The 20,587-nt window shown below is 36.1% G+C and overlaps 2 protein-coding genes across 16 annotated transcripts in view; one reads left to right on the forward strand and one right to left on the reverse strand.

The window, feature by feature from the left end:
• STX19 (syntaxin 19) overlaps nucleotides 1-4,879 on the forward strand; it is a 104,197-nt gene extending 99,318 nt beyond the window's left edge. For all 6 annotated transcript variants that reach the window (XM_054550288.2, XM_054550290.1, XM_054550289.1 and 3 more), the window contains 2 exon segments: nucleotides 749-808; nucleotides 3,954-4,879. In XM_054550288.2, coding sequence (XP_054406263.1) covers nucleotides 3,967-4,851 — 885 coding nt within the window. In that variant the 5' untranslated portion in view covers nucleotides 749-808; nucleotides 3,954-3,966 and the 3' untranslated portion in view covers nucleotides 4,852-4,879.
• ARL13B (ADP ribosylation factor like GTPase 13B) overlaps nucleotides 1-20,587 on the reverse strand; it is a 72,687-nt gene that overhangs the window by 33,484 nt on the left and 18,616 nt on the right. For 9 of the 10 annotated variants that reach the window (XM_054551240.2, XM_024244624.3, XM_024244625.3 and 6 more), the window contains one exon: nucleotides 15,332-15,581. The exons of the other annotated variant lie outside the window; for it this stretch is intronic. In XM_054551240.2, the coding sequence (XP_054407215.1) occupies nucleotides 15,332-15,581 (250 nt within the window). The remainder of the gene's footprint in view (nucleotides 1-15,331; nucleotides 15,582-20,587) is intronic. 10 annotated transcript variants of the gene reach the window in all.

Below are 20,587 nucleotides of genomic sequence, written 5' to 3' on the forward strand. Positions count from 1 at the left end.
TCGTGCCACTGCACTCCAGCCTAGGCAACAGAGGGAGACTCTGTCTCAAAAATTAAAAATAAACAAAAATAACAGGGACTTGAACCAGGGAGATGGTAAGAGGCGGCTAGATCCAAATACATTTTGAAAGAGATGTTGACAAGATTTGCTGTGTTTCCATATGAAATGTAGAAAAAAAAAGTCAAGAATGACTTCCAGCCAGGCGCGGTGGCTCATACCTGTAATCCCAGCACTTTGGGAGGCCGAAGAGGGCGGATTGCCTGAGGTCAGGAGTTTGCGACCAGCCTGGCCAACATGGTGAAACCCTGTCGTTAATAAAAATACAAAAATTAGCTGGGCGTGGTGGCACATGCCTGTAGTCCCAGCCACTCAGGAGGCTGAAGCAGGAGAATCGCTTGAACCCGGAAGGCGGAGGTTGCAGTGAGCCGAGACCGCACCACTGCACTCCGGCCTAGGGGACAGAGTGAGACTCGGTCTCAAAAAACAAACAAAAAAAGACTTCCGAGTCTGGAAAAACAGAGTTGCCAGAAGAGAGATGGGGCAGTTTATGGGTTCAGAGGAAGATTATGAGCTCATTTTGGACAGAGGCATTCAAATTCAGCTGTCAGGTAGGCAGTTTTTTAAGAGCAACCTAAACTGGAGATACAAATTTGGGTCATCAGCTTACAAACAGCATTTAATGCCATGAGACTAAAAAATGATGATGGATAAAAATGAGACTGAGTCTAAATTTTTCCAATATTTACAGGCGGGGGAGATGAGGAGTAGCCAGGAAAAAGAAAATAGTGATAAAGGAAGAGCCAAAAAGGTAAGAGAAAAAAACAGGAGAAATACTTTTCTTCAAAGTGTCTCAAGAAATGATTGTGTTAAGTGCTGATGGGTTAAAATCATCAAGTCCTACTGCTTCTAGTTTCAAAAATATATCCTGATGGTTCCCATTTACTCCATCTCTATCATTAAAGTCTCTTCTGTGAACTACTCCCACCCCTTCCCTAGGAAACTATTCTCTATATAGAAAGCAACAACATCTTTTAAAAATATAAATCAGGGCCAGGCATGGTGGCTCATGCCTGTAATCTTAGCACTCTGGGAGGACAAGACGAACAGATGGCTTGAGCCCAGGAGTTCAAGACCAGCCTGGACAACATAGGGACACCCTGTATCAGTTTAAAATTTTTTTAAATTACATATCAAAAAGAAAAAATATATACAAATCATGTCAATATCCTATTTATCTTTTAACTGTCTTCTACTGCACCTAGAATAAAATCTAAACTCCTTCCTTTGGCCCACAAGTCCTTTATGATGTGGTCCATGCCTACCTTTCTACTTCATTCTTCCCATGTTACTCCTCTCATTCCTTTCTATCTACATTCACTTTGTTCTTATGCAATAACTCTGTTCCTAAAACATATCAGTCTCATTCACTGCCTTGGCAACCCAACTCCTATACCTACAATACACTCCCTCAGCTCTTCATCTGCCTGGCTTCTCAACATTTAGTCTCACATCTCAAATATCTGCTTAGAGACACCCTGCCTGATTATTGTATCAAAACCTAAAATTATCCCGTTTATCTTTTAAATTGTATATTGTCCTTCTCACCCTAAATTATAAATTCCTCAAGGACAGAAATTGTTACATATATATTACAGCATTTAAAACTTTACATATAGTAGACTTCAATGACTATTTCACAAAATACCAGTCCTTTAAAACCAAAGGAATATTACCAGGACATTGGTTTAACCTTTTACCCAAAACAGGCATCATTTCTGTAACATGTCTGCCTGGAGTCATCATTCCAGAACATCTTGAAAATGTCCAGTGATGGCAAACTCAACACCTCATGAAGCAGCTCATTTCATCTTGGGAAAGCAGTATTTGTTTGAAAAGTCTTCTTTATATGGAATCAAACCTCTTTCCATGTAATTTCCACCCACTGCCCTTTGGAGTTATGCCAAGTAAGTCTAATCCCACTTGCATACACAGACCTTTGTGTTTTAGAAGACAGCTGTATACACACCCTACATCTTCTCTTCTACAGGACAAATATTACCATTTATTTCAGTGAGTCTCCATTTGGTATGGTTTTCCAATCTCATCCTTTCCATGCTAGTTTGGTAATTCCTAACTTAAGAATTTCCATCTCAAAATATGCTCAGAAGTTCATTGAGTTCCCCTTACCCTTGCAATTTGCTCTGAATAGCATAGAGTTGGCAGTTTAGCTTATCCATACATCAGACTATTATTTATAAAAGCATAGTGACTATTCTGATGGTTCTGATAGAAAGCTTAATTAGGCTGGGAGCGGTGGCTCACAACTGTAATCCCAGCACTTTGGGAGGCCAAGGTGGGCGGATCACGAGGTCAGGAGTTTGAGACCAGCCTGGCCAATATGGTGAAACCCTGTCTCTACCAAAAATACAAAAATTAGCCAGGCATGGTGGCGGGCACCTGTAATCCCAGCTACTCAGGAGGCTGAGGCAGGAGAATCACTTAAACCCGGGAGGCAGAAGTTGCAGTGAGCCGAGGTCGCACCACTGCATGCCAGCCTGGGCGTCAGAGCAAGACTCCATCTCCAAAAAAAAAAAAAAGAAAGCTTAATTAATTAAAATCTCCAATACTTTCATAGACAGTATTGTGAACCCAAGGGTCTTCTACTCTGTAGATATGAAAATATTTTTCTTATAGCTAGATGAAATATTTTAAATCTATTCCTGTTAAATATATTTTTGTTATTTTTAGTATAAAGTTCCACACTATTTTAATCTTTGAATCCCTACCCTGTACTTCAACATACTAAAGATTCCTCCAAATTTTACACCATCTACACATTTGTTAAGTATGCCTCCTATGACAACATCCAGATTAATAAAAATATTTCCATAAACATATCAAACACTGAGTCCCACAGCATAACAGCATCACATTCAGAGACCTTTTTTTCTGGTTGATATTAATATTATATGTGGTCTAATGAGCTATTTGTACTCCCTAACAGCCTCTTCTTATCTTCAAAAATGTCATGAAAGACATTTCTAAAATCAAGTTGCTCTGTGACAGTAGTATTTTACTGCTTTTTATTCCCTTCATTTTATATGTATGTATGTCATTTCATATATATCATTAAATATAAATTATGTACATCAATTTGATTCTTACGGATAACTACCAACACAGCATGTGATAAGTGTCAATATTATTATTACTCCCAAAATAAGATTTTATATAAATATATTCTCATGTTTACAAAAGTATCACCTAACACAAATTGATATAAATTTTGTTCTAAGACAGTCTGGATATCTTTGCAAAAGAATGCTAAGAATGTGAAATCAGCATAATCAAACCAATGTTTTCATATATATGCAACAGCTAGAAAAAACACTATGCCAAGTAATATGTTAATTCAGAGGCTTTGGAAAACTTAAAATAAATTCAATATTATCCATATAGCTTAACGTTCTCATATAAAATCTGTACTGTCACTACAATGAACTGAATGATGCATATTTAGCAAAATGAGTATTTTTTAATATTACATTGGCCAAATTAACTGGAAACAGTATCTTTAGTAACAAGGGCACTTTTGGCATCTGAAGATTAATCCTATAGGTTGAAGGTGTAGTCAAAAGCATTCTTTATTAAAAAAAAAGAAAACTATCATGTGACAAGTATTTTTGACCAACTGTGTCTGCATCACAGCTTTCTCAGCTATTGCACACAACTAAATGGCACTCACATGCAAAGTAACTTACAAATTATTTTATATTACTTTCCCTATTTAAATGGTTTTTATGAGGAAACTCATTGATTTTTTTCTAATTTTTTAACCTCATTTGAGAAAACTAGAATTTTTGTTGGGATATAGACAGTTATGTGAAGTCAACTGCTACTGGGGAAAAATACCAAATTTCTACTTGTTCAACACAAAAATTTTTGCTTCTTAGGAGGAAAGGGAAGATGAAAGACCGACTTCAAGAACTAAAGCAGAGAACAAAGGAAATTGAACTCTCTAGAGACAGTCATGTATCAACTACAGAAACAGAGGAACAAGGGGTGTTTCTGCAGCAAGCTGTTATTTATGAAAGAGAGCCTGTAGCTGAGAGACACCTACATGAAATCCAGAAACTACAGGAAAGTATTAACAATTTGGCAGACAATGTTCAAAAATTTGGGCAGCAACAGAAAAGTCTGGTGGCTTCAATGAGAAGGTTTAGTCTACTTAAGAGAGAGTCTACTGTTACAAAGGAGGTAAAAATCCAGGCAGAATACATCAACAGAAGTTTGAATGATTTAGTTAAAGAAGTTAAAAAGTCAGAGGTTGAAAATGGTCCATCTTCAGTGGTCACAAGGATACTTAAATCTCAGCATGCTGCAATGTTCTGCCATTTTCAGCAAATCATGTTTATATACAATGACACAATAGCAGCAAAGCAAGAGAAGTGCAAGACATTTATTTTGCGTCAGCTTGAAGTTGCTGGAAAAGAGATGTCTGAAGAAGATGTAAATGATATGCTTCATCAAGGAAAATGGGAAGTTTTTAATGAAAGCTTACTTACAGAAATCAATATCACTAAAGCACAACTTTCAGAGATTGAACAGAGACACAAAGAACTTGTTAATTTAGAGAACCAAATAAAGGATTTAAGGGATCTTTTCATTCAGTTATCTCTTTTAGTAGAGGAACAAGGAGAGAGCATCAACAATATTGAAATGACAGTGAATAGTACAAAAGAGTATGTTAACAATACTAAAGAGAAATTTGGACTAGCTGTAAAATACAAAAAAAGAAATCCTTGCAGAGTACTGTGTTGTTGGTGCTGTCCATGCTGTAGCTCAAAATAAAACTTTTCCAGCTTTACAGTAAAAGATAGCTTATATTTCAGTGTCTTGTATTGTTTTTCTCCATCTCATGGATCCATTCACATACCTTTCATCACTGTTAAGTTGTAATTTTCCCCTTTAACCCTAACCCACTAAAATTACAGAAACTTCTGTAGCCAGTTACATAAAACACGCTTTTATTTAATTAAAGTAAAAAAAAATACAGTTACCATCAACTCACAAATTAACTTTGAAAATGAGATACCTGGTCAGGTATCAAGCTCTATATTATACATTTTTCTCATCTGTTAAGTAGTAATGACTACCTAGGCAATCTATTTGGCTGATTTGAGAATATTTTAATAGTTAAGAATCATGCTACAATAAAGCTAAACCAAACTAGAACCTTTATCAAATCTTTTCTCTTTTTTTTGAGACAGAGTTTCACTCTGTCACCCAGGCTGGAGTGCAGTGGCATGATCCTGGCTCACTGCAATCTCCACCTCCCAGTTTCAAGCGATTCTCGTGCCTTAGCCTCCCGAGTAGCTGGGATTACAGGTGTGCACCACCACACTCGGTTAATTTTTGTATTTTTAGTAGAGGGGGTGGTTTTGCCATGTTGGCGAGGCTGGTCTCAAATTCCTGACCTCCAGTGATCCACCCCCCTGGGCCTCCCAAAGTGTTGGAATTACAGGCATGAGCCACCATGCCCAGCCCTTTATCAAATCTTTTATCCTCAGAAGGTAACTTAACTCAATGTCAACAGATCAGGGAAAACTCAACTATGTACTTGAAGAATCTAATTAGTAACTGGGAGCTGAATCTAGTTTAAGGAATAAGAAGATGAGTTAAGGTATTGCTTTCTTGAACTTGGGTCCATACAGGGCAATGTATTACAGACTGGCAGATAAAGTCAAATTAAAGGCAACTGTATTCTTGAATATTTTGCCATGACTTTAAGATAATGCTATACTATACTATAAGCTAGAGATACAGTCTAAATTCACACAACACAGGGATAGAGTTTTGCAACTCACATTCTAGTGGAGAAAGCAGATAAATACAAATATTAGATAATGTTAAGTTCTGGGCAGAGATTTAAATAAAAGGGCAATGAAATGAGACAGAGACTGTCAAGGGGTGCTTCTTTAGATTGGGTAGTCAGTGAAGACCTTTCTGAAAGGTGAAATTTACGTGAAGATCTGAATGAGTACAAGGGAGGGTATAATTCCAGGCATAGGAAACAAATAGTACAAAGACCCTGAGGAGGGTCTGACTAACCGTGCAAAGAAAAATAACAATCCAGTGGGGGCATAGTCAGAAAAGAGCAGTGAGATATGAGATGGGGTTAAGAAAGGTCAGCAAGGGCTAGATGTAAGGTTTTGTAAGCCATGGAAAGAAGTCTGAAATTTATACAAGTGTATTCAACACAAGGATCTCAGATTTTTCTAGACCTAATAGTAATATTATATAATTTACACTTGAAAAAGATCATTCTATCTACCGTATGAAGAATGGGTTAGAATGGATTTGGGGGAGGTAAGTAGAAGACAAGCCCATAGGTATAGAAAACAATTAGAAACTTAAGGCAGTAGGAAGAAATGATGGAGGCTTGGACTAGGATGGAAGAGGAGGTGGTGATGGTGGCAGCAGCAACAGTAATATTAAAGAGGAATAAAGTATTCGCAATGTCCTACTCATTGTTCCAATTATTTCAGAGTAGATAAAGTATGAAGTAGACACTATTTTTACAATTTTACCAACATGAACACTGAGGTGCAACAAAATTAAGTAACCTGTTCCAGGTCACAGAAACTGCACATAGTGAATTGGGATATGAACCCAGGCAGTCTGACTCCAGAACCAGCTCTTAACCATTCTCTTACTACATACTATATAGTGGTGGTGGAAAAAGTTAGATTAACTTCTGATAGATTTAAAAGGTAGAATTACAGGATACAGATTAGATGATGATGCCATTTCCTGAGAGAGGAAAAGTCAGAGACGAAGGTTTCAGAATTGGCCATGAGAAGGAAATCAAAGATGCTATTTTGGTCGAGAGAATCTGAAATGACTATTAAAAGGTCCAAGTGGAGGTTTTTAGGATATTAGCTATATCAGTAGGAGTGCCTGAGATATGTCAGGACCGGAAGTACAGATTTGGGTCATTTGAGTAAATAAATGGTATGTAAGGTGGTATGAAAAGTATGTGGATGTAAAAAACTGGAAGTGCAGATAAGGGCCTGGAATATTTCAAAATTTAGACTCAAAGAAGAAGAGGAGTTAATAAAAGAAACTAACTGAAACTGTCAATGAGGTACAAGGAAAGCCAATGCAAAAGGAGAGTTTAAAGAAGGAAAAATGTGAAGAAACAGTCAACTTTAGGTAAAATAAGAGCAGTAAAATAACAACAGATTTGGCAGCACGAAGACAATTATTGGCTCCAAGAAGAGCAGTTTCAAGGAATTACAGAAATAGAAGCACAAATGGAGTCTGCTGAGGAAAGAACGTGGCATGAAGAAATACAACAGCCACTACAGGCAATTCTTTCCAGAAGTTTGAATAAGGTACTATAAAAAGTAATCAATAGCTAGAGAGATATGTAGAGTGAAAGGATTCCACTATACTTCCAGGCAAGAAACATGAAAGCACATTCTGCTGACAGGAAAGATCCAGAGAGACAAACTCCTCACATAAGAAAGGGAAGGGATACTATTATGTAAGAGCAGAAAGAGGTGGAATATGAAGCACAAATGGGGAAGCTGGACTTGGGTAGGAGAGAAACCCTTCTTCCATACTATAGAAGAAAAGGCAGGGTTTAGGAATAAAAGCAGACAGTTGAGTAAATGTGGTAGTGGAAAAAATGAGAATATTCTTGTGCGATGGTTTCTATTTCCTTAAAGAACTCAGGCAAAAACTGAAAGCACAGTGGGGTTAAGGCAGAACAGAGAGAGAGGACAAGGAGGGAAACTGTCATTTTGAGAGAACAACAAACATTCTAAGAAAGATAAGAAGATAACCAGGCAGTCATGATAACTTTAATGTGAGATCAGCCATCAGTCACGTATTACTAACCTATCAATGTTTAGCATTTGTGTGCTAGCACAGAATGTGTAGATGACTGGGTCTAACCAAGACAGTGGCTTTTCCAGGTACGTACGATGAAGGAAAATATGTCAAGAGAGGTTGAGGTATTTGAAATGACTGAATTTGTATATGTAAAATATGTATTTCATAAACAATACAAAATAATTTTTAATTTATAAAATATCACAAAATTGAGCTTTCTATTGTGTCAATTATCAAGCATCGCTAGATAAAAAGATGTTTCACGTATCTCAGCTTCAAATATTTAAGAAACATTATTAAAAAAAAGATAAATTTAAAAGATGATAAACTCCACAGCTGACTAGTGATAGATGTCTCTCTGTTGTTCCTTCCAAAATTCTTTCTACAGCCTTAGTGATACCTGTTTGTAATTGTTACTAAATTGTTTATCATGAAAACTGATAATATTAAGTACTATTTAATATTCATTAGTACAATTATATCCAGATGAATTTGTAAAATAGTTATTTTCTTTCAGCATTTTATATTAGAACATACTGCTTTTAAAGCAAGACTTAAGCACAAAAGAAATCATCACAAAGCAATGTATCAGAAACCATTTTCATTGTTCTCTTTTCAAACCTATTAGTATCACCTTAACCTAAACAAAACAGATAACATGATAACTTAATTAGTTGTAGCATTTTGTGTATTTTATATACACACTTAATAGGCACTATAAGTCGTTATTTTTTCTTAAAATAATAACCTTAAAGGGAAAAAAATTATTAAAAGAGGCGAAGGCAAAATATTGCAATACTAAAAGTATGCAATAATAAAAATAAAAATAAAAATTACTATGGGCACTAAAGCTCATATTCATAACTACTAAACTGTGCCATTTTCTGTAATTACAAGCTTCACAGAGCTTGAATTCGTATGATGAAATACTTTGAAACTGGTTCTCCTAATTCTGCTACACCTGGACACAGTATATTATCAGTAATAATGATGTTCATATCCACCATTGTATTTACAGAACACTAGTGAAACACTGTACTAGAGACCTGAGAGGCTTTAAATGCATTATTTGGAATTCATATAACAAGACAGGTATTATAATCCCTATTTACAAGTGCAGACATAAAAGCTTAGAAAGATTAAATAACCTACTTAGGGCCTTTCTGACTTACATACACTTTCTTCTACACCAGTAGTTCTCAATTTTTGCTATGAATCAGAATGATCTGGAGAACACGTATGGAAAAAAAGCCCAAAGTATATCTGGTCTCACCCTCAAAAATTTTGAAGGTCTAGGCTGATGCTGATGCAGGTGGTCCATGGACAATATCTTGCTACCTAGTAACACTGCCAAAGAGTTTTTTTCTGTTATTTTGTTTTTAACTAGATTGAAGTGATAGGGGAGGAAGGGATGGGGACCTCTGCAGGCTCCCAGTGCTTAAATTACCTACAAAATCAATTGGCTGAGAATCTTTACTGTAAATTACAGCTGCTATGAAGCTGAATGTCATTAAGAGACAAAAGGAAACATTCAATAAGGACATCTGGAGATGAGTCAACAGTATAAGTAAATGACATTAATGAAGATGACAGTGTGGTAAGGCTCCACTGAAAGGAGAGAAATCTTAAGCCAGTAGACTTTATAAATTCAGTAAGTAGGGGTTTCAGAGGAAATTAGGGGACTCACCACTCTATCTCAGGATCAACTGATTATGTGACATAGGCAGACCATAATTCCATATCTATAGGTCTCCAGCATTCTAAAACAGGACTCAGATTCTCTTATTATTTAAATTTTTAACATAATAAAAGTATGTTTGATTCAATTTTTGATAACTGTATTAGGATAACCATAACCTATTTAACTTCTCCTGGGCACTTACAATAAGGAATATGACTAAAAGAAACTTGCAAACTAACATTTTGCTGTAATACTGCCTAGAAGGAAGGTGAGTCAAATAAGCATATAAAGGTTGGAAATTAAAAAAAAAATCTCATGTTGAAAAAGTAATAATTAAAGCCTGGCTATTGTTTCTCCTAATATGGAAAATCACTGACAGAGTTTTTAATCTTTTTAGTCATAAACTTCTTTAGGATCTGCTCACAAGAAAAATGTACATACACTTGGGATTCTAAGTATGATTTCAGAAGGTCTTGGGAGACCACTCATGATGCAAAGACCCTGGGTCAAGAATATCTATCTATCTATCTATCTATCTATCTATCTATCTATCTACCTATCTAATGTATTTTTACTGCTCCTTGAGGAGCAGGGCTACCCCATATACAGTGTGCCCACAGTAGCCAAGAAACTTTTTTATTGGAATGCTCATAACATCCAGTAAGATCAAATCCAAGATATCATGTTGTCTTCCCCAAGTGAAACTCTATACATATATCACTTTTGCTGTAATCATTCAATTTGTGAAGACTGGCCAAAAGTTAAGGTAGTTCATGTAACTCCACAGAAAAGCAGGCAGTGTGTAATGAGAAAAGTGGCACCTTCCAGTAGTTTGAGAATGCTAATACAAATAGAATTGTTATCCTAAAAGAAAATTTTAGCCTGTGCCTCTCAAGGATTACTCTGGTTAAAAGCATTAGGAGATTCAACTATAAAAAGAAGGGGTAATTTATTATCTCTCTGAGGCCAACTTTTAAGACCCCACAGGTACTAGCGAGAGGGGGTGTAGAAAGAGCATGTGCCTTCTTATGACATCAGTGTAACCCTGGACTGCTGAAAATTTCAACAGATTAAGCTGTTTAAAAAACCTCGCAGCTCAGTTTATTCCTCAGGTAATCAACAAAGCATGCCTTGTACTATTAATGGAAAATGTCTATACTGGATGTTGAGCTTAAAATTTGGGATTACTGCTGGCACTATTTATAAAGTTGCAAAACCTGTTTACTTTTTCTCTTGGAAAGGCCTTCTTTGTCAAGACTACCTAGTTTGAAGGTTTTTTGTTTGTATTTTTAAAAAAATTTCTCAAGGGCCAGCTAGATTAATTAAGCTCTAAACAGTTAATGGGGGTGGGGAGCAGGCAAGAGTAGATAACGTAATTCATACCTTACAGTACAGGCTAAAGTTAATTTCTAAATAGTTGATGTGAGAGAAAAAGGACTTTGTAGATTAACATGATTGCAAAGCATAATGTTTGCCTGGCATTGATTTTTACTCTCTTTAAAAGGAATGCAAATCATTTTTAATTTTTTATTGAAATTGGTTCTGGTTCATGCCACTCTACACAGCTGAATACAAAGAATTAGAATATTTTACAGTTACTTTTATTATAGAACAGGCATTTAACTAAGCCCAAAGAAGTAAAGTGACTTATCAGGGTTATCAACAAATTCACAGTAGCTCTTAGAATCCAGGTTCCAGACTCTGTCTTCTCCCTAAACTAACGATTTTTCAACTTTTCACCACTTATTTCAGAAGAATTAAAATACTATGCTGATTAATAAATGCTATATAACTGCCAAAAAGAACTTCTGAGCTAATAAAACAAAGAAGCCTAGTGATATTCTGATTCTGACTTTTCAAGAAAAACCTCCAGTCTGTGACATCAAGTAAAATCCGGCTGATATGGTTTACCTCTGTGCCCCCACCCAAATCTCATCTTGAATTGTACTCTCACAATTCTGTGTTGTGGGAGGTACCTGGTGGGAGACGATTTCAATCATGGGGGCAGTTTCCCCCATATTGTTGTCATGGTAGTGAGTAAGTCACACGAGATCTGCTGGTTGATCAGGGGTTTCCGCTTCTGCATCTTCCTCATTTTCTCTTGCCACCAGCATGTAAGAAGTGCCTTTTGCCTCCCACTATGATTCCGAGGCCTTCTCAGCCATGTGGAACGGTGAGTCCAATTCAACCTCCTTTTCTTCCCAGTCTTGGGTATGACTTTACCAACAGCATGAAAACAGACTGAGACACTGGCCAAGGCCTTATTTGCCATCACACATGCTGTCAGGCTTGTGTGTAGGAGCAAGCAGAGAAGAACTAAAGATTGTCACAACCTGCTACTGTGGTCATCCACTCTACTTTCCACAAATAACAATGAATTCAGGCTCTGTCAATTTGTATTTTGTGATTACAGAAAAGATTCTTAATCTTTAGGTTTATTTCCTTCTATTAAATGAAGCTTTTCAGAGGTCTTATTTTCTGCTTGCTTGTTATTGGAGGTAGGAGGAGAAAGTTATCCAAGCATTAAAATGACTTCTAAGAGGCACTGTGCATTACCTCAACTAGTTTAGGCTCAGATAAGGCGTGGGCAGAAGAAATTAGACGCCGTAAATGTATTTGGCATATGAGTGGTCCAGATGTCTGTGGGCAGTAAGGAGGAAGCTGTGTGCAACAAAGAGAACTGCCACCTGACTCTAATACAGGTATCCCCTCCTGCTACCCTTCTATAGCCCCCATCCTCTAGCACAGAGCTTAGCACAGTTCTGCTGAACATCTTTCCTACTTATTATACAGCAGATCTGTCAGTGCCAGACCTATTATATGCCAGGCATTATTTCTAGTTGCAGAGGTTATGTTAAAGAAAGAATTTCTTACCTGCATGGAACTGTGAAAGGAACTTGAAAGACTTTAAGCTAAGAAGTAGTAAAATTATCAAAATTGTATTTTTAAAAGTCTCATATTCTTTACATATTCTTGTATTGTTTCACTGGTCATAACAAGCATGTACCAGTTTTGTAATCTGAAAATATCAAATAAAGAAAAGAACTGCTGGCAGTGTACAGGAGAGCTTGGGGGGCAGGCAAGACTGGCAGTTAGAGACTGGTTAAGGGACTGTTCCTATCAGCAACACAGGTGATTAGAGAAGAGGAATTGAAGGGAGGTAACACTAAAGGGAAATGGAGTAGTGAAGAGATTCAAACGATAGTAAGACAGTAACATCAATAAGAGAAATTAATTGCAAGTCAGAGAGAAAAAGGTAAACAGGAGAACTTTCAAATATGGGGCTTGGGCAGACATTCAAGAGGTGTTTATAAACATATTTAAAAAAGAGTAGGATACAAAATTTTATTTATTTATTTTTGAAACAGAGTCTTGCTCTGTCGCCCAGGCTGGAGTGCAGTGGCGTGACCTTGGCTCACTGCAACCTCCCACCTCCCGGGTTTCAAGCAATTCTCCTGCCTCAGCCTCCCGAGTAGCTGGGACTACAGGCGCGCACGCCCGGCTAATTTTTTGTATTTTTAGTAGAGACAGAGTTTCACCATGTTAGCCAGGATGGTCTCGATCCTCCTGACCTTGTGATCCGCCCTTCTCGGCCTCCCAAAGTGCTGGGATTACAGGCGTGAGCCACCGTGCCCGGCCCAAAATTGTATTTATTATATGAATGCTGCATACATTACATGTCTCATAAATAGATATGCATAGGAAATTCATCAAAATGCTAACGGTGGCTGGCTCTGGATGGTAAGTCAATCACGTTTTTAAACATTCTTTTCCACATATGCACAACTATTAAATATCAATAAAAATATATACAAAAAACCTTTCCCACTATCTTTGAAATTTACTAAGAATGTGTACTTTTGTGTACATTTTGTATATTTTTGAATCACATTCCTTCCAAAAAGCAGTTTACCTTTAGTAATAAAATTCTGATTGTAAAAATCCCATGAGAAAATCTGGTCAAATGGCAAACCATTCTATATTTCATAAACATATTACACTGTCCATTATTAATTCTTATATCTTTGTGGATTCTCACTAACTATGAGTTTATAATGGTGAAGCAATCACAGTAGTTGTGTATTTTCTTTTCTATTCAGGAAATTCACTAGCTGAGAGGTGTGACAGAATTGAAAGCAAATATTTTGCTGTTATGTGATTACTCAGTAATCACTGTAGTCACTTAACAACTGTATACCCCTACTTTGAGCCATTTCCACAGACATCTGCATGACTGACTCCCTCATTTCAAATGTCGGCTTCTCAAGAAGGCCTATTAGGATCATCCTAATTATAAGAGCAACAGGCCCTTGTCATCACTACCACCGCAGGCTTTCTGATATTCTTTTACTTGTTTGTTTTCAATACGCTGATGATCTAATATATAATGTAACTTATTAATTTTATTTAGTGTGTTATCTCACCCCCTAGAATATAAGCTCCTGAGGTCTAACTTGGATTTTTGTTATTTTTATTCCCAAACACATCCCCAACCCTTGGCAATGTTGTGATTATAGAAAAGATTCTATGCTTGGCAACAGTAGATGCTCAAATAAATATTTGTTGAATTAATGCATGTATTAATGAATAAATCCATAAAAGAGTAAATGAAAAAAATTAAATGACTAGTTTTAAAAAAGCACATAATATTGTTTTACAAATAACCATCATTAATATTTTTTACTTTAGTCTAGAAATCACTGATTCCCTGCTTAAACATTTGTAAACACCAATTTAGCCTATGGGGTTCTGCAAAGTTCTCTCTTCATACATATCCCTGTTAAAAGTTTTCCTTTAGATTCAATAAAACATGAGAATTGCTTATACAAATCAAATAACTTCTCTAATTAAATATATAAAAATTTAAAAGTATCAACTTTAGCAATAAATCATATAATACAGTTTTAACTTTTGCAATCAGAGCTTCCAAACCACCTCATTTAAAAATGTTCATTTACTACTGAAGACCACTGAGAAACTCTACAATTTTCATCTAACCACGTGACAGGTTGATTTTTTTTTTTTTAAATCCTTAATAATGAACCACAAGAACAAGGGAAAAGGGACAAGATGGCAAGGGCAAACATTTAGTTTACTACAAGTTAAAGAGCAATTTAAACTACTTTCAGTTTGCTATGCCTCACGGTTATAGCACCATCTACTGTTTACTATGCATAAATGCTATGAGGGCTGGTAATGCAAAAGTCCTTTGTCACTTCGTTTTTAAAAAATGTTCACCCACATGGATGAAATCATGTAAGTGTATGTCTAATTTGATAACAATCACATGTCCAATATGGAAATGCAGACGTGAAAACTGAGAAATCAATGTGGTATTAGAAAAATAAACTGTCTACATAACTCTGAAACAATAACTCTTTAAGGAAAAAAGGACAAAAGCAAAATACAAGTTACTAAAAGAGAAAAAAATTAAAAGATATTTTAGAACCTTGTTAAAGGAGTATTTCAAAATGCAAAATTCTATAAAAAGTAAACTATCACATAAAACAATGAGTTTATATTTGAATATCGAAGAGATCCACTTTTAAGAATTCTATAGCCTTAGCCCTTTTTCCCTATAGACAGCACTACAACAAAGCCTCAGTAAATTAACAACTCCCAGTTAATTACATACATTTTAGTATACTAAAGCATGACTATTTTAGCTTATTCAGTAGTTTGTAACACGTAAATTTCTTTAGTGGCCAATACCATCGTCCCTACATTTACAATGATGCTAACATTACTTACACCAATATAGGCTTTCCCGATATCCTAGGATGTCTTAGCATTTCTGACATAGCCTCTTTTGTCTCTTCCATTCTCTCTTCATCACTGGAATCCACAACAAATATTACCCCATACGATTCAGCATAGTAATTCTTCCAGATTCCCCGAATTCTTATTCCACCTCCCAAGTCAAAGATGGTGACTTCAAACTTTCCTTGTCTAAGGTTAATTTTTGAAAATCCAACAGTAGGAGCTACATCTTCAGGGTATTCTGTTACAAATGATACAAAAAAAAAGAAAATCTTTAGACTTTAATTGACAACATTAATTTTTCAGCTAAAATTTGAGCACCCAAGTGAAATATTTAGCATTCACTGACACAATAAACATTATTTTGAAGCATACTGGTTTGGGGACAGGCCAGAATATCAAACTAGAAATGTTACCCCATGCAGATAGGAATCTTTCTTTCCCCTAATATAACACCCACACCTAGCATATAATAGGTACTTAATAAGTATCTGTTGAATTCATACATGAATAAACTCTTGCCTTTAAGGCTATTTACTGTCCAAGTTACAAACAATAAAAATGTCAACCTTTCAATACCATAGCCATCCCCAGGGACTATTAAAACATCTGTGGAGTTATAAAGAAAACCATGAACATTTAGAGAATAGAAGAGTTTAGAAGAATCAAAGAATGAGAGAAGCTATAAAGAATAAGGCCACTCTTTTTTAATTAGCTGAATTAAAGCTATATTTGCAATAAAGAGATGTTTAAGGGCAGCTTGCAACAAAAAGTAGATTTCATTCTTTCTATAGGAACATATTTTGGATGTTCCAATAAATACATAATTGAATTTTTTTGGATTTCTATATACGAAAACATAAAGAAGATACAGGATGTATATGAACTGCCAAGGAGTGATAATGACAGTAAGAGATTTAAAAGATACCTGAGGATCTTAAAAGACATCACTGGAGAGAGAGAATTTAGGCCTTAAAGCTGTGTAGGATTTAAACAGGCAGAAGAGGAAGGGAAATGGCAAAGTAAAGGAATATGAACAAATTGAACATTGTGCGTGTGGCAAATCCTTAAGATTAGGAATGCAAACAGAAGAGGGTTCTGAAGATAGAGAACAAGGAGCTATTGAAAATATCTGGCAGACCAATGATATAATTAAGGTGACTGAAATAGTGCTTTATTAAAATTAATCTTGCAAAAGTCTCTAGACTGACCGGAAATGACAGTAATAGCCTGTTTTCAGAGAGGTATGAAAATAAAGGAATAGAAAAGAGAACTCATGGCATGCTGACTCATGGCTATAGAGAAGAGTTCAAACTTTATATTTTTCTGTTCTATTTTTTCTTCATCACTGGACTCCATTATAAATATTATCCCACAGAAAACACTGTTCAGAGCTGCATGGTCAAAACAATAGCCACAAGCCACATGAGGCTTTTTAAATTTAAATAAACTAAAATAAAATTTAAAATTCAGTTCTCAGTTACATCAGTTACATTTCAAGTGTTCAAAAGCCGTATGTGGTGGCTGGGTACAGTGGCTCAGGCCTGAAATCTCAGCACTTTGGCAGGCTGAGGCGGAAGGATCACCTGAGGCCAGGAATTTGAGACCAGTCTGGGTAACATATAGAGTTTAAAGAAAAAAAAAAAAAAAAAAAAAGCCACATGTGGCTAGCGGTCCATCCTACTGGACAGAGCCAATATAGAACATTTCCGTCATTGCAGAAAGTTCTACTGAACAACACTGGTGTTTAGAGGGTCTTATTTCCACATTTAGCAAAACATTTGCTATTACAAAGATTAATTTGAAAGGCATTCACTAAACTTAGGTGTGACTGAGAAACAGACTTGCAACACACCAATCTCTTGGTAAGCGCCTTAGTGAAGTTTACACAGCACCTGAGAAAGTTAAGAGCCACTACAAGTCATACTTTTGCTACTACTTTCATTACCTAGAAAAAGAAAAAGGTAAAGTTGGACATATAAGCAGAATGATTTTCCAGAAACAGGATTATACTAGGCATTTAAAAATGTGATCTAAGCCTCACTGGAACTAGTTTGTGTGGATAAAATAGGCCCCTGTCTTTCAGTATGAATAGAGAGGAACCCCAGGCAATCATCAGTGAAAACAAATCAACTATGCTGAAGTAGCAATAAGGGAACTAACATGTATCAAACACCTCCTTGGTACCAGGACTTTGTTAGGCATCAAGGGTGCAAAGATGAGTAAGATGTGATTGCTGTCCTCAGAGTACAATGTAATATAGAGAAGCAGAATATTAATAGGAATAACACAGAATTTGTATGTTCTTTAAAAAAAAAATAACCTAGAAACGATAGTGTGTAGGAATTCAAGGGAAGGAAGGTGAAAAAGGCAGGGGCAAGTTATGGTCTAGAAAGGCTTTCAGAGAAGAAATAAAATCTTGAAATGAAGACTTCATTGTGAGTGAACACATAAAAGCTACATAATTGTAACAGAGAAGGGAGAACTATATTTTAGGCAGAGGGAGCAATTTAAGTACAGATAAAATGATGGCAATATGCCCAGTAAACCAATTCAGATTAAGGAATTTTTTTCAAGGTTATATAGTAGGCAGAGACAGGCCTCAAACAGAGGTCTTCAGGACTTCCAAAGCCTGTTTCTTTTGATATATGGAACACCTTCTATTCTTTCCTCTGGTTCCTACTCAGCATTTGTGTTTCAAAACTTAAGACTAAATGTTCAGGTACAACTTTCCCCATAAATCCTTTTCTGATGATTCCTCCTACTTCTACTATCACCTTTACCTCTATCATAATATTCTGTCCTCTGCTGATCTTCACAATAGCCTATACCTTCCCAACACATGGGACTATGTCTTTGTATCCTTAGCATTCAGCACAAAGCATACAGGGCTCAATACTATACCACCAAACCACTGAGATAACTGAAGCTGCTGTCCCATACGTCCACCCTTTCTTTTGTCCTTCCATGTATTTATCCATCTATCCTTGTACATGTATTTAGGGGCCACTATAGATGAGAAATCATACAAGAACCAGGAACACAAAGATACATGGTCCCCAATTGAGAATTTCAGTAAAGTATATGTGGTAAGACATCATCTCTAGAAAGTCCAAGATAAAATGCAAATATACAATCAATAAATTTTTGAGCATTTCTTATAAGCTAAGTACTATGCATGGTTCTAGAAATACAAAGATTAATAAAATCCATCTTCTGATCCCATAGAGCTCTTAGTCTATTGGGGAAATATATATATATATATATATACACACACACACACACACACACACACACAAATAACTACATATGAAACATAAATATATATATATGAGTAACTATAATTTTTTTTGTTTTTTTTTCTCTTCACAAATCACAAATAACTACAATATAATGAAGACATGTTAATACCCAACAATGCTAGGGACCAATCCACACAAAGAATTTTCGCACCAAAAATAACAATAGTTCCCTATTAGGAAACACTATTTGATAGTCAAGAGAATCCTAGATTTTTTTTTTTACCTAGGCTCATGACTGCTTACAACAGACTATAATCCCCAACTACTATGGCAGCTAGGGGTGGCCATGAGAGGCTAGCCAGTGATGTGTTGTTAAATATTTGGAGGAGCAGAACCCTGATACACGTATGGTATCTGCCAATTTCCACAGTATAAATACTTTGACCATGGCCAATTTCAAACTAACAATGTGAGGTACCTAAACATAGAGTTGGGAAGAGATATGCATAATCGGCTCTCGCTAGTTGATATGAGCCAATATGAAAAGCAGGTCCAGAACACCACTGCTTCTAGTCATGATGTGAACTAAAATGATGCAGCAGCTTTTGGTTCAGCTCCTAAAGGAAAGGAGGATGGCCTCCCCTTACCCTTTACCTCTTCCTTCTAGCTGAAATGCACATTTTGTAGTGAACTACCTTCAACCATGTAGGTGAGGGAGAACACTGGGGATGGCAAAGCAAATAGAACAAAGAATTGAGGACTAACACGATGGAGCTGACAAACCTGTCCTATACTACTTTTGCCTAGGCTGTTATGAGAAAGAAAGAAACATCTATCTTGTTGAACCACTGTTATCTTAGGTCTCTGTGAGAACAACTGAACCTGTGTCCAACTAATGCAATTACTGACAACCATGAAGAAGAGAAGTTTGATTTAAAGAATTAAAGTTCCAGGAAGGGGTGTTACTTTTATATTAAGAAGCTATTGTGAAAAAAAATAGAAAGAATGAATAAAACCTAGTATTTGAAAGCAAAACAGGGGGACTATAGTCAATAATAATTTAATCGAACATTTAAAAACAACTAAAAGAGTAACACAAAGAATAAATGCTTCAAGGAATAGATACCCAATTTTTCATGACGAAATTATTATGCATTGCATGCCTATACAAAAATCTCATGTACCTTGTAATATATACACCTACTATGTACTCACAAAATTAAAAATAAAAAAGGGAAAAAAGCTATTGTGAATAAAAAAATTAGCTAGGCATTGTGGAGCACACCTCTAGTCTAGCTACTCTCGAGGCTGAGGCAGGAGGATAGCTTGAGCCCAGGAGTTTAACATTACAGTGAGCTATGATCACGCCACTGAACTCCAGCCTAGATGACAAAGTGATACCCTGTCTCTAAAAAACCAAAAAAATATGACCAGGCTCAGTGGCTCATGCCTACTATCCCAACACTTCGGGAGGCCAAGGCAGGAGGATCACTTGAGGCCAGGAGTTCAAGACCATCCTGGGCAACATAGTGAGACTCACCTCTATAAAAAATTAAAAATAAATAAATAAATAAATAGAATATGAATTAGAAAAAAGCTACTGTGACATTATAGATAAAAGAAACCGAGGGTTTGGATTTAGCCAATGGCAACACAGTCAGAGGGGAGGTAGACACATCTGAAAAGAAACTAGCAGATAACTTTTTCTCAATTTCACACAGAAATAAAAAAAAAAAAAAAAGAAGGCTGAGAAGTCAGACAAGAATCAGAAATAAGTAGAAAAGTAGGAGCCATGAGAGAGATGTTTTAAGAAGACCTAGGTGCATGGCCTAAACAATTGTGACACCAAAATAAGCAAAATGCCTGTAGAGAATTTAAGGCCTGAAGAAAAAAGATACACAAACAAAATGCAATTAAGTAGTGACCAAGTAGGTATCAGGAAGAGCAGGTCAAAAAAGTGGACATGATCAATTCTATTAATTAAGGTAGTAAGGGTTGGGGCAGC

This window comes from Pongo abelii, chromosome 2 (assembly GCF_028885655.2).
Source record: "Pongo abelii isolate AG06213 chromosome 2, NHGRI_mPonAbe1-v2.0_pri, whole genome shotgun sequence".
Taxonomy (NCBI): domain Eukaryota; kingdom Metazoa; phylum Chordata; class Mammalia; order Primates; family Hominidae; genus Pongo; species Pongo abelii.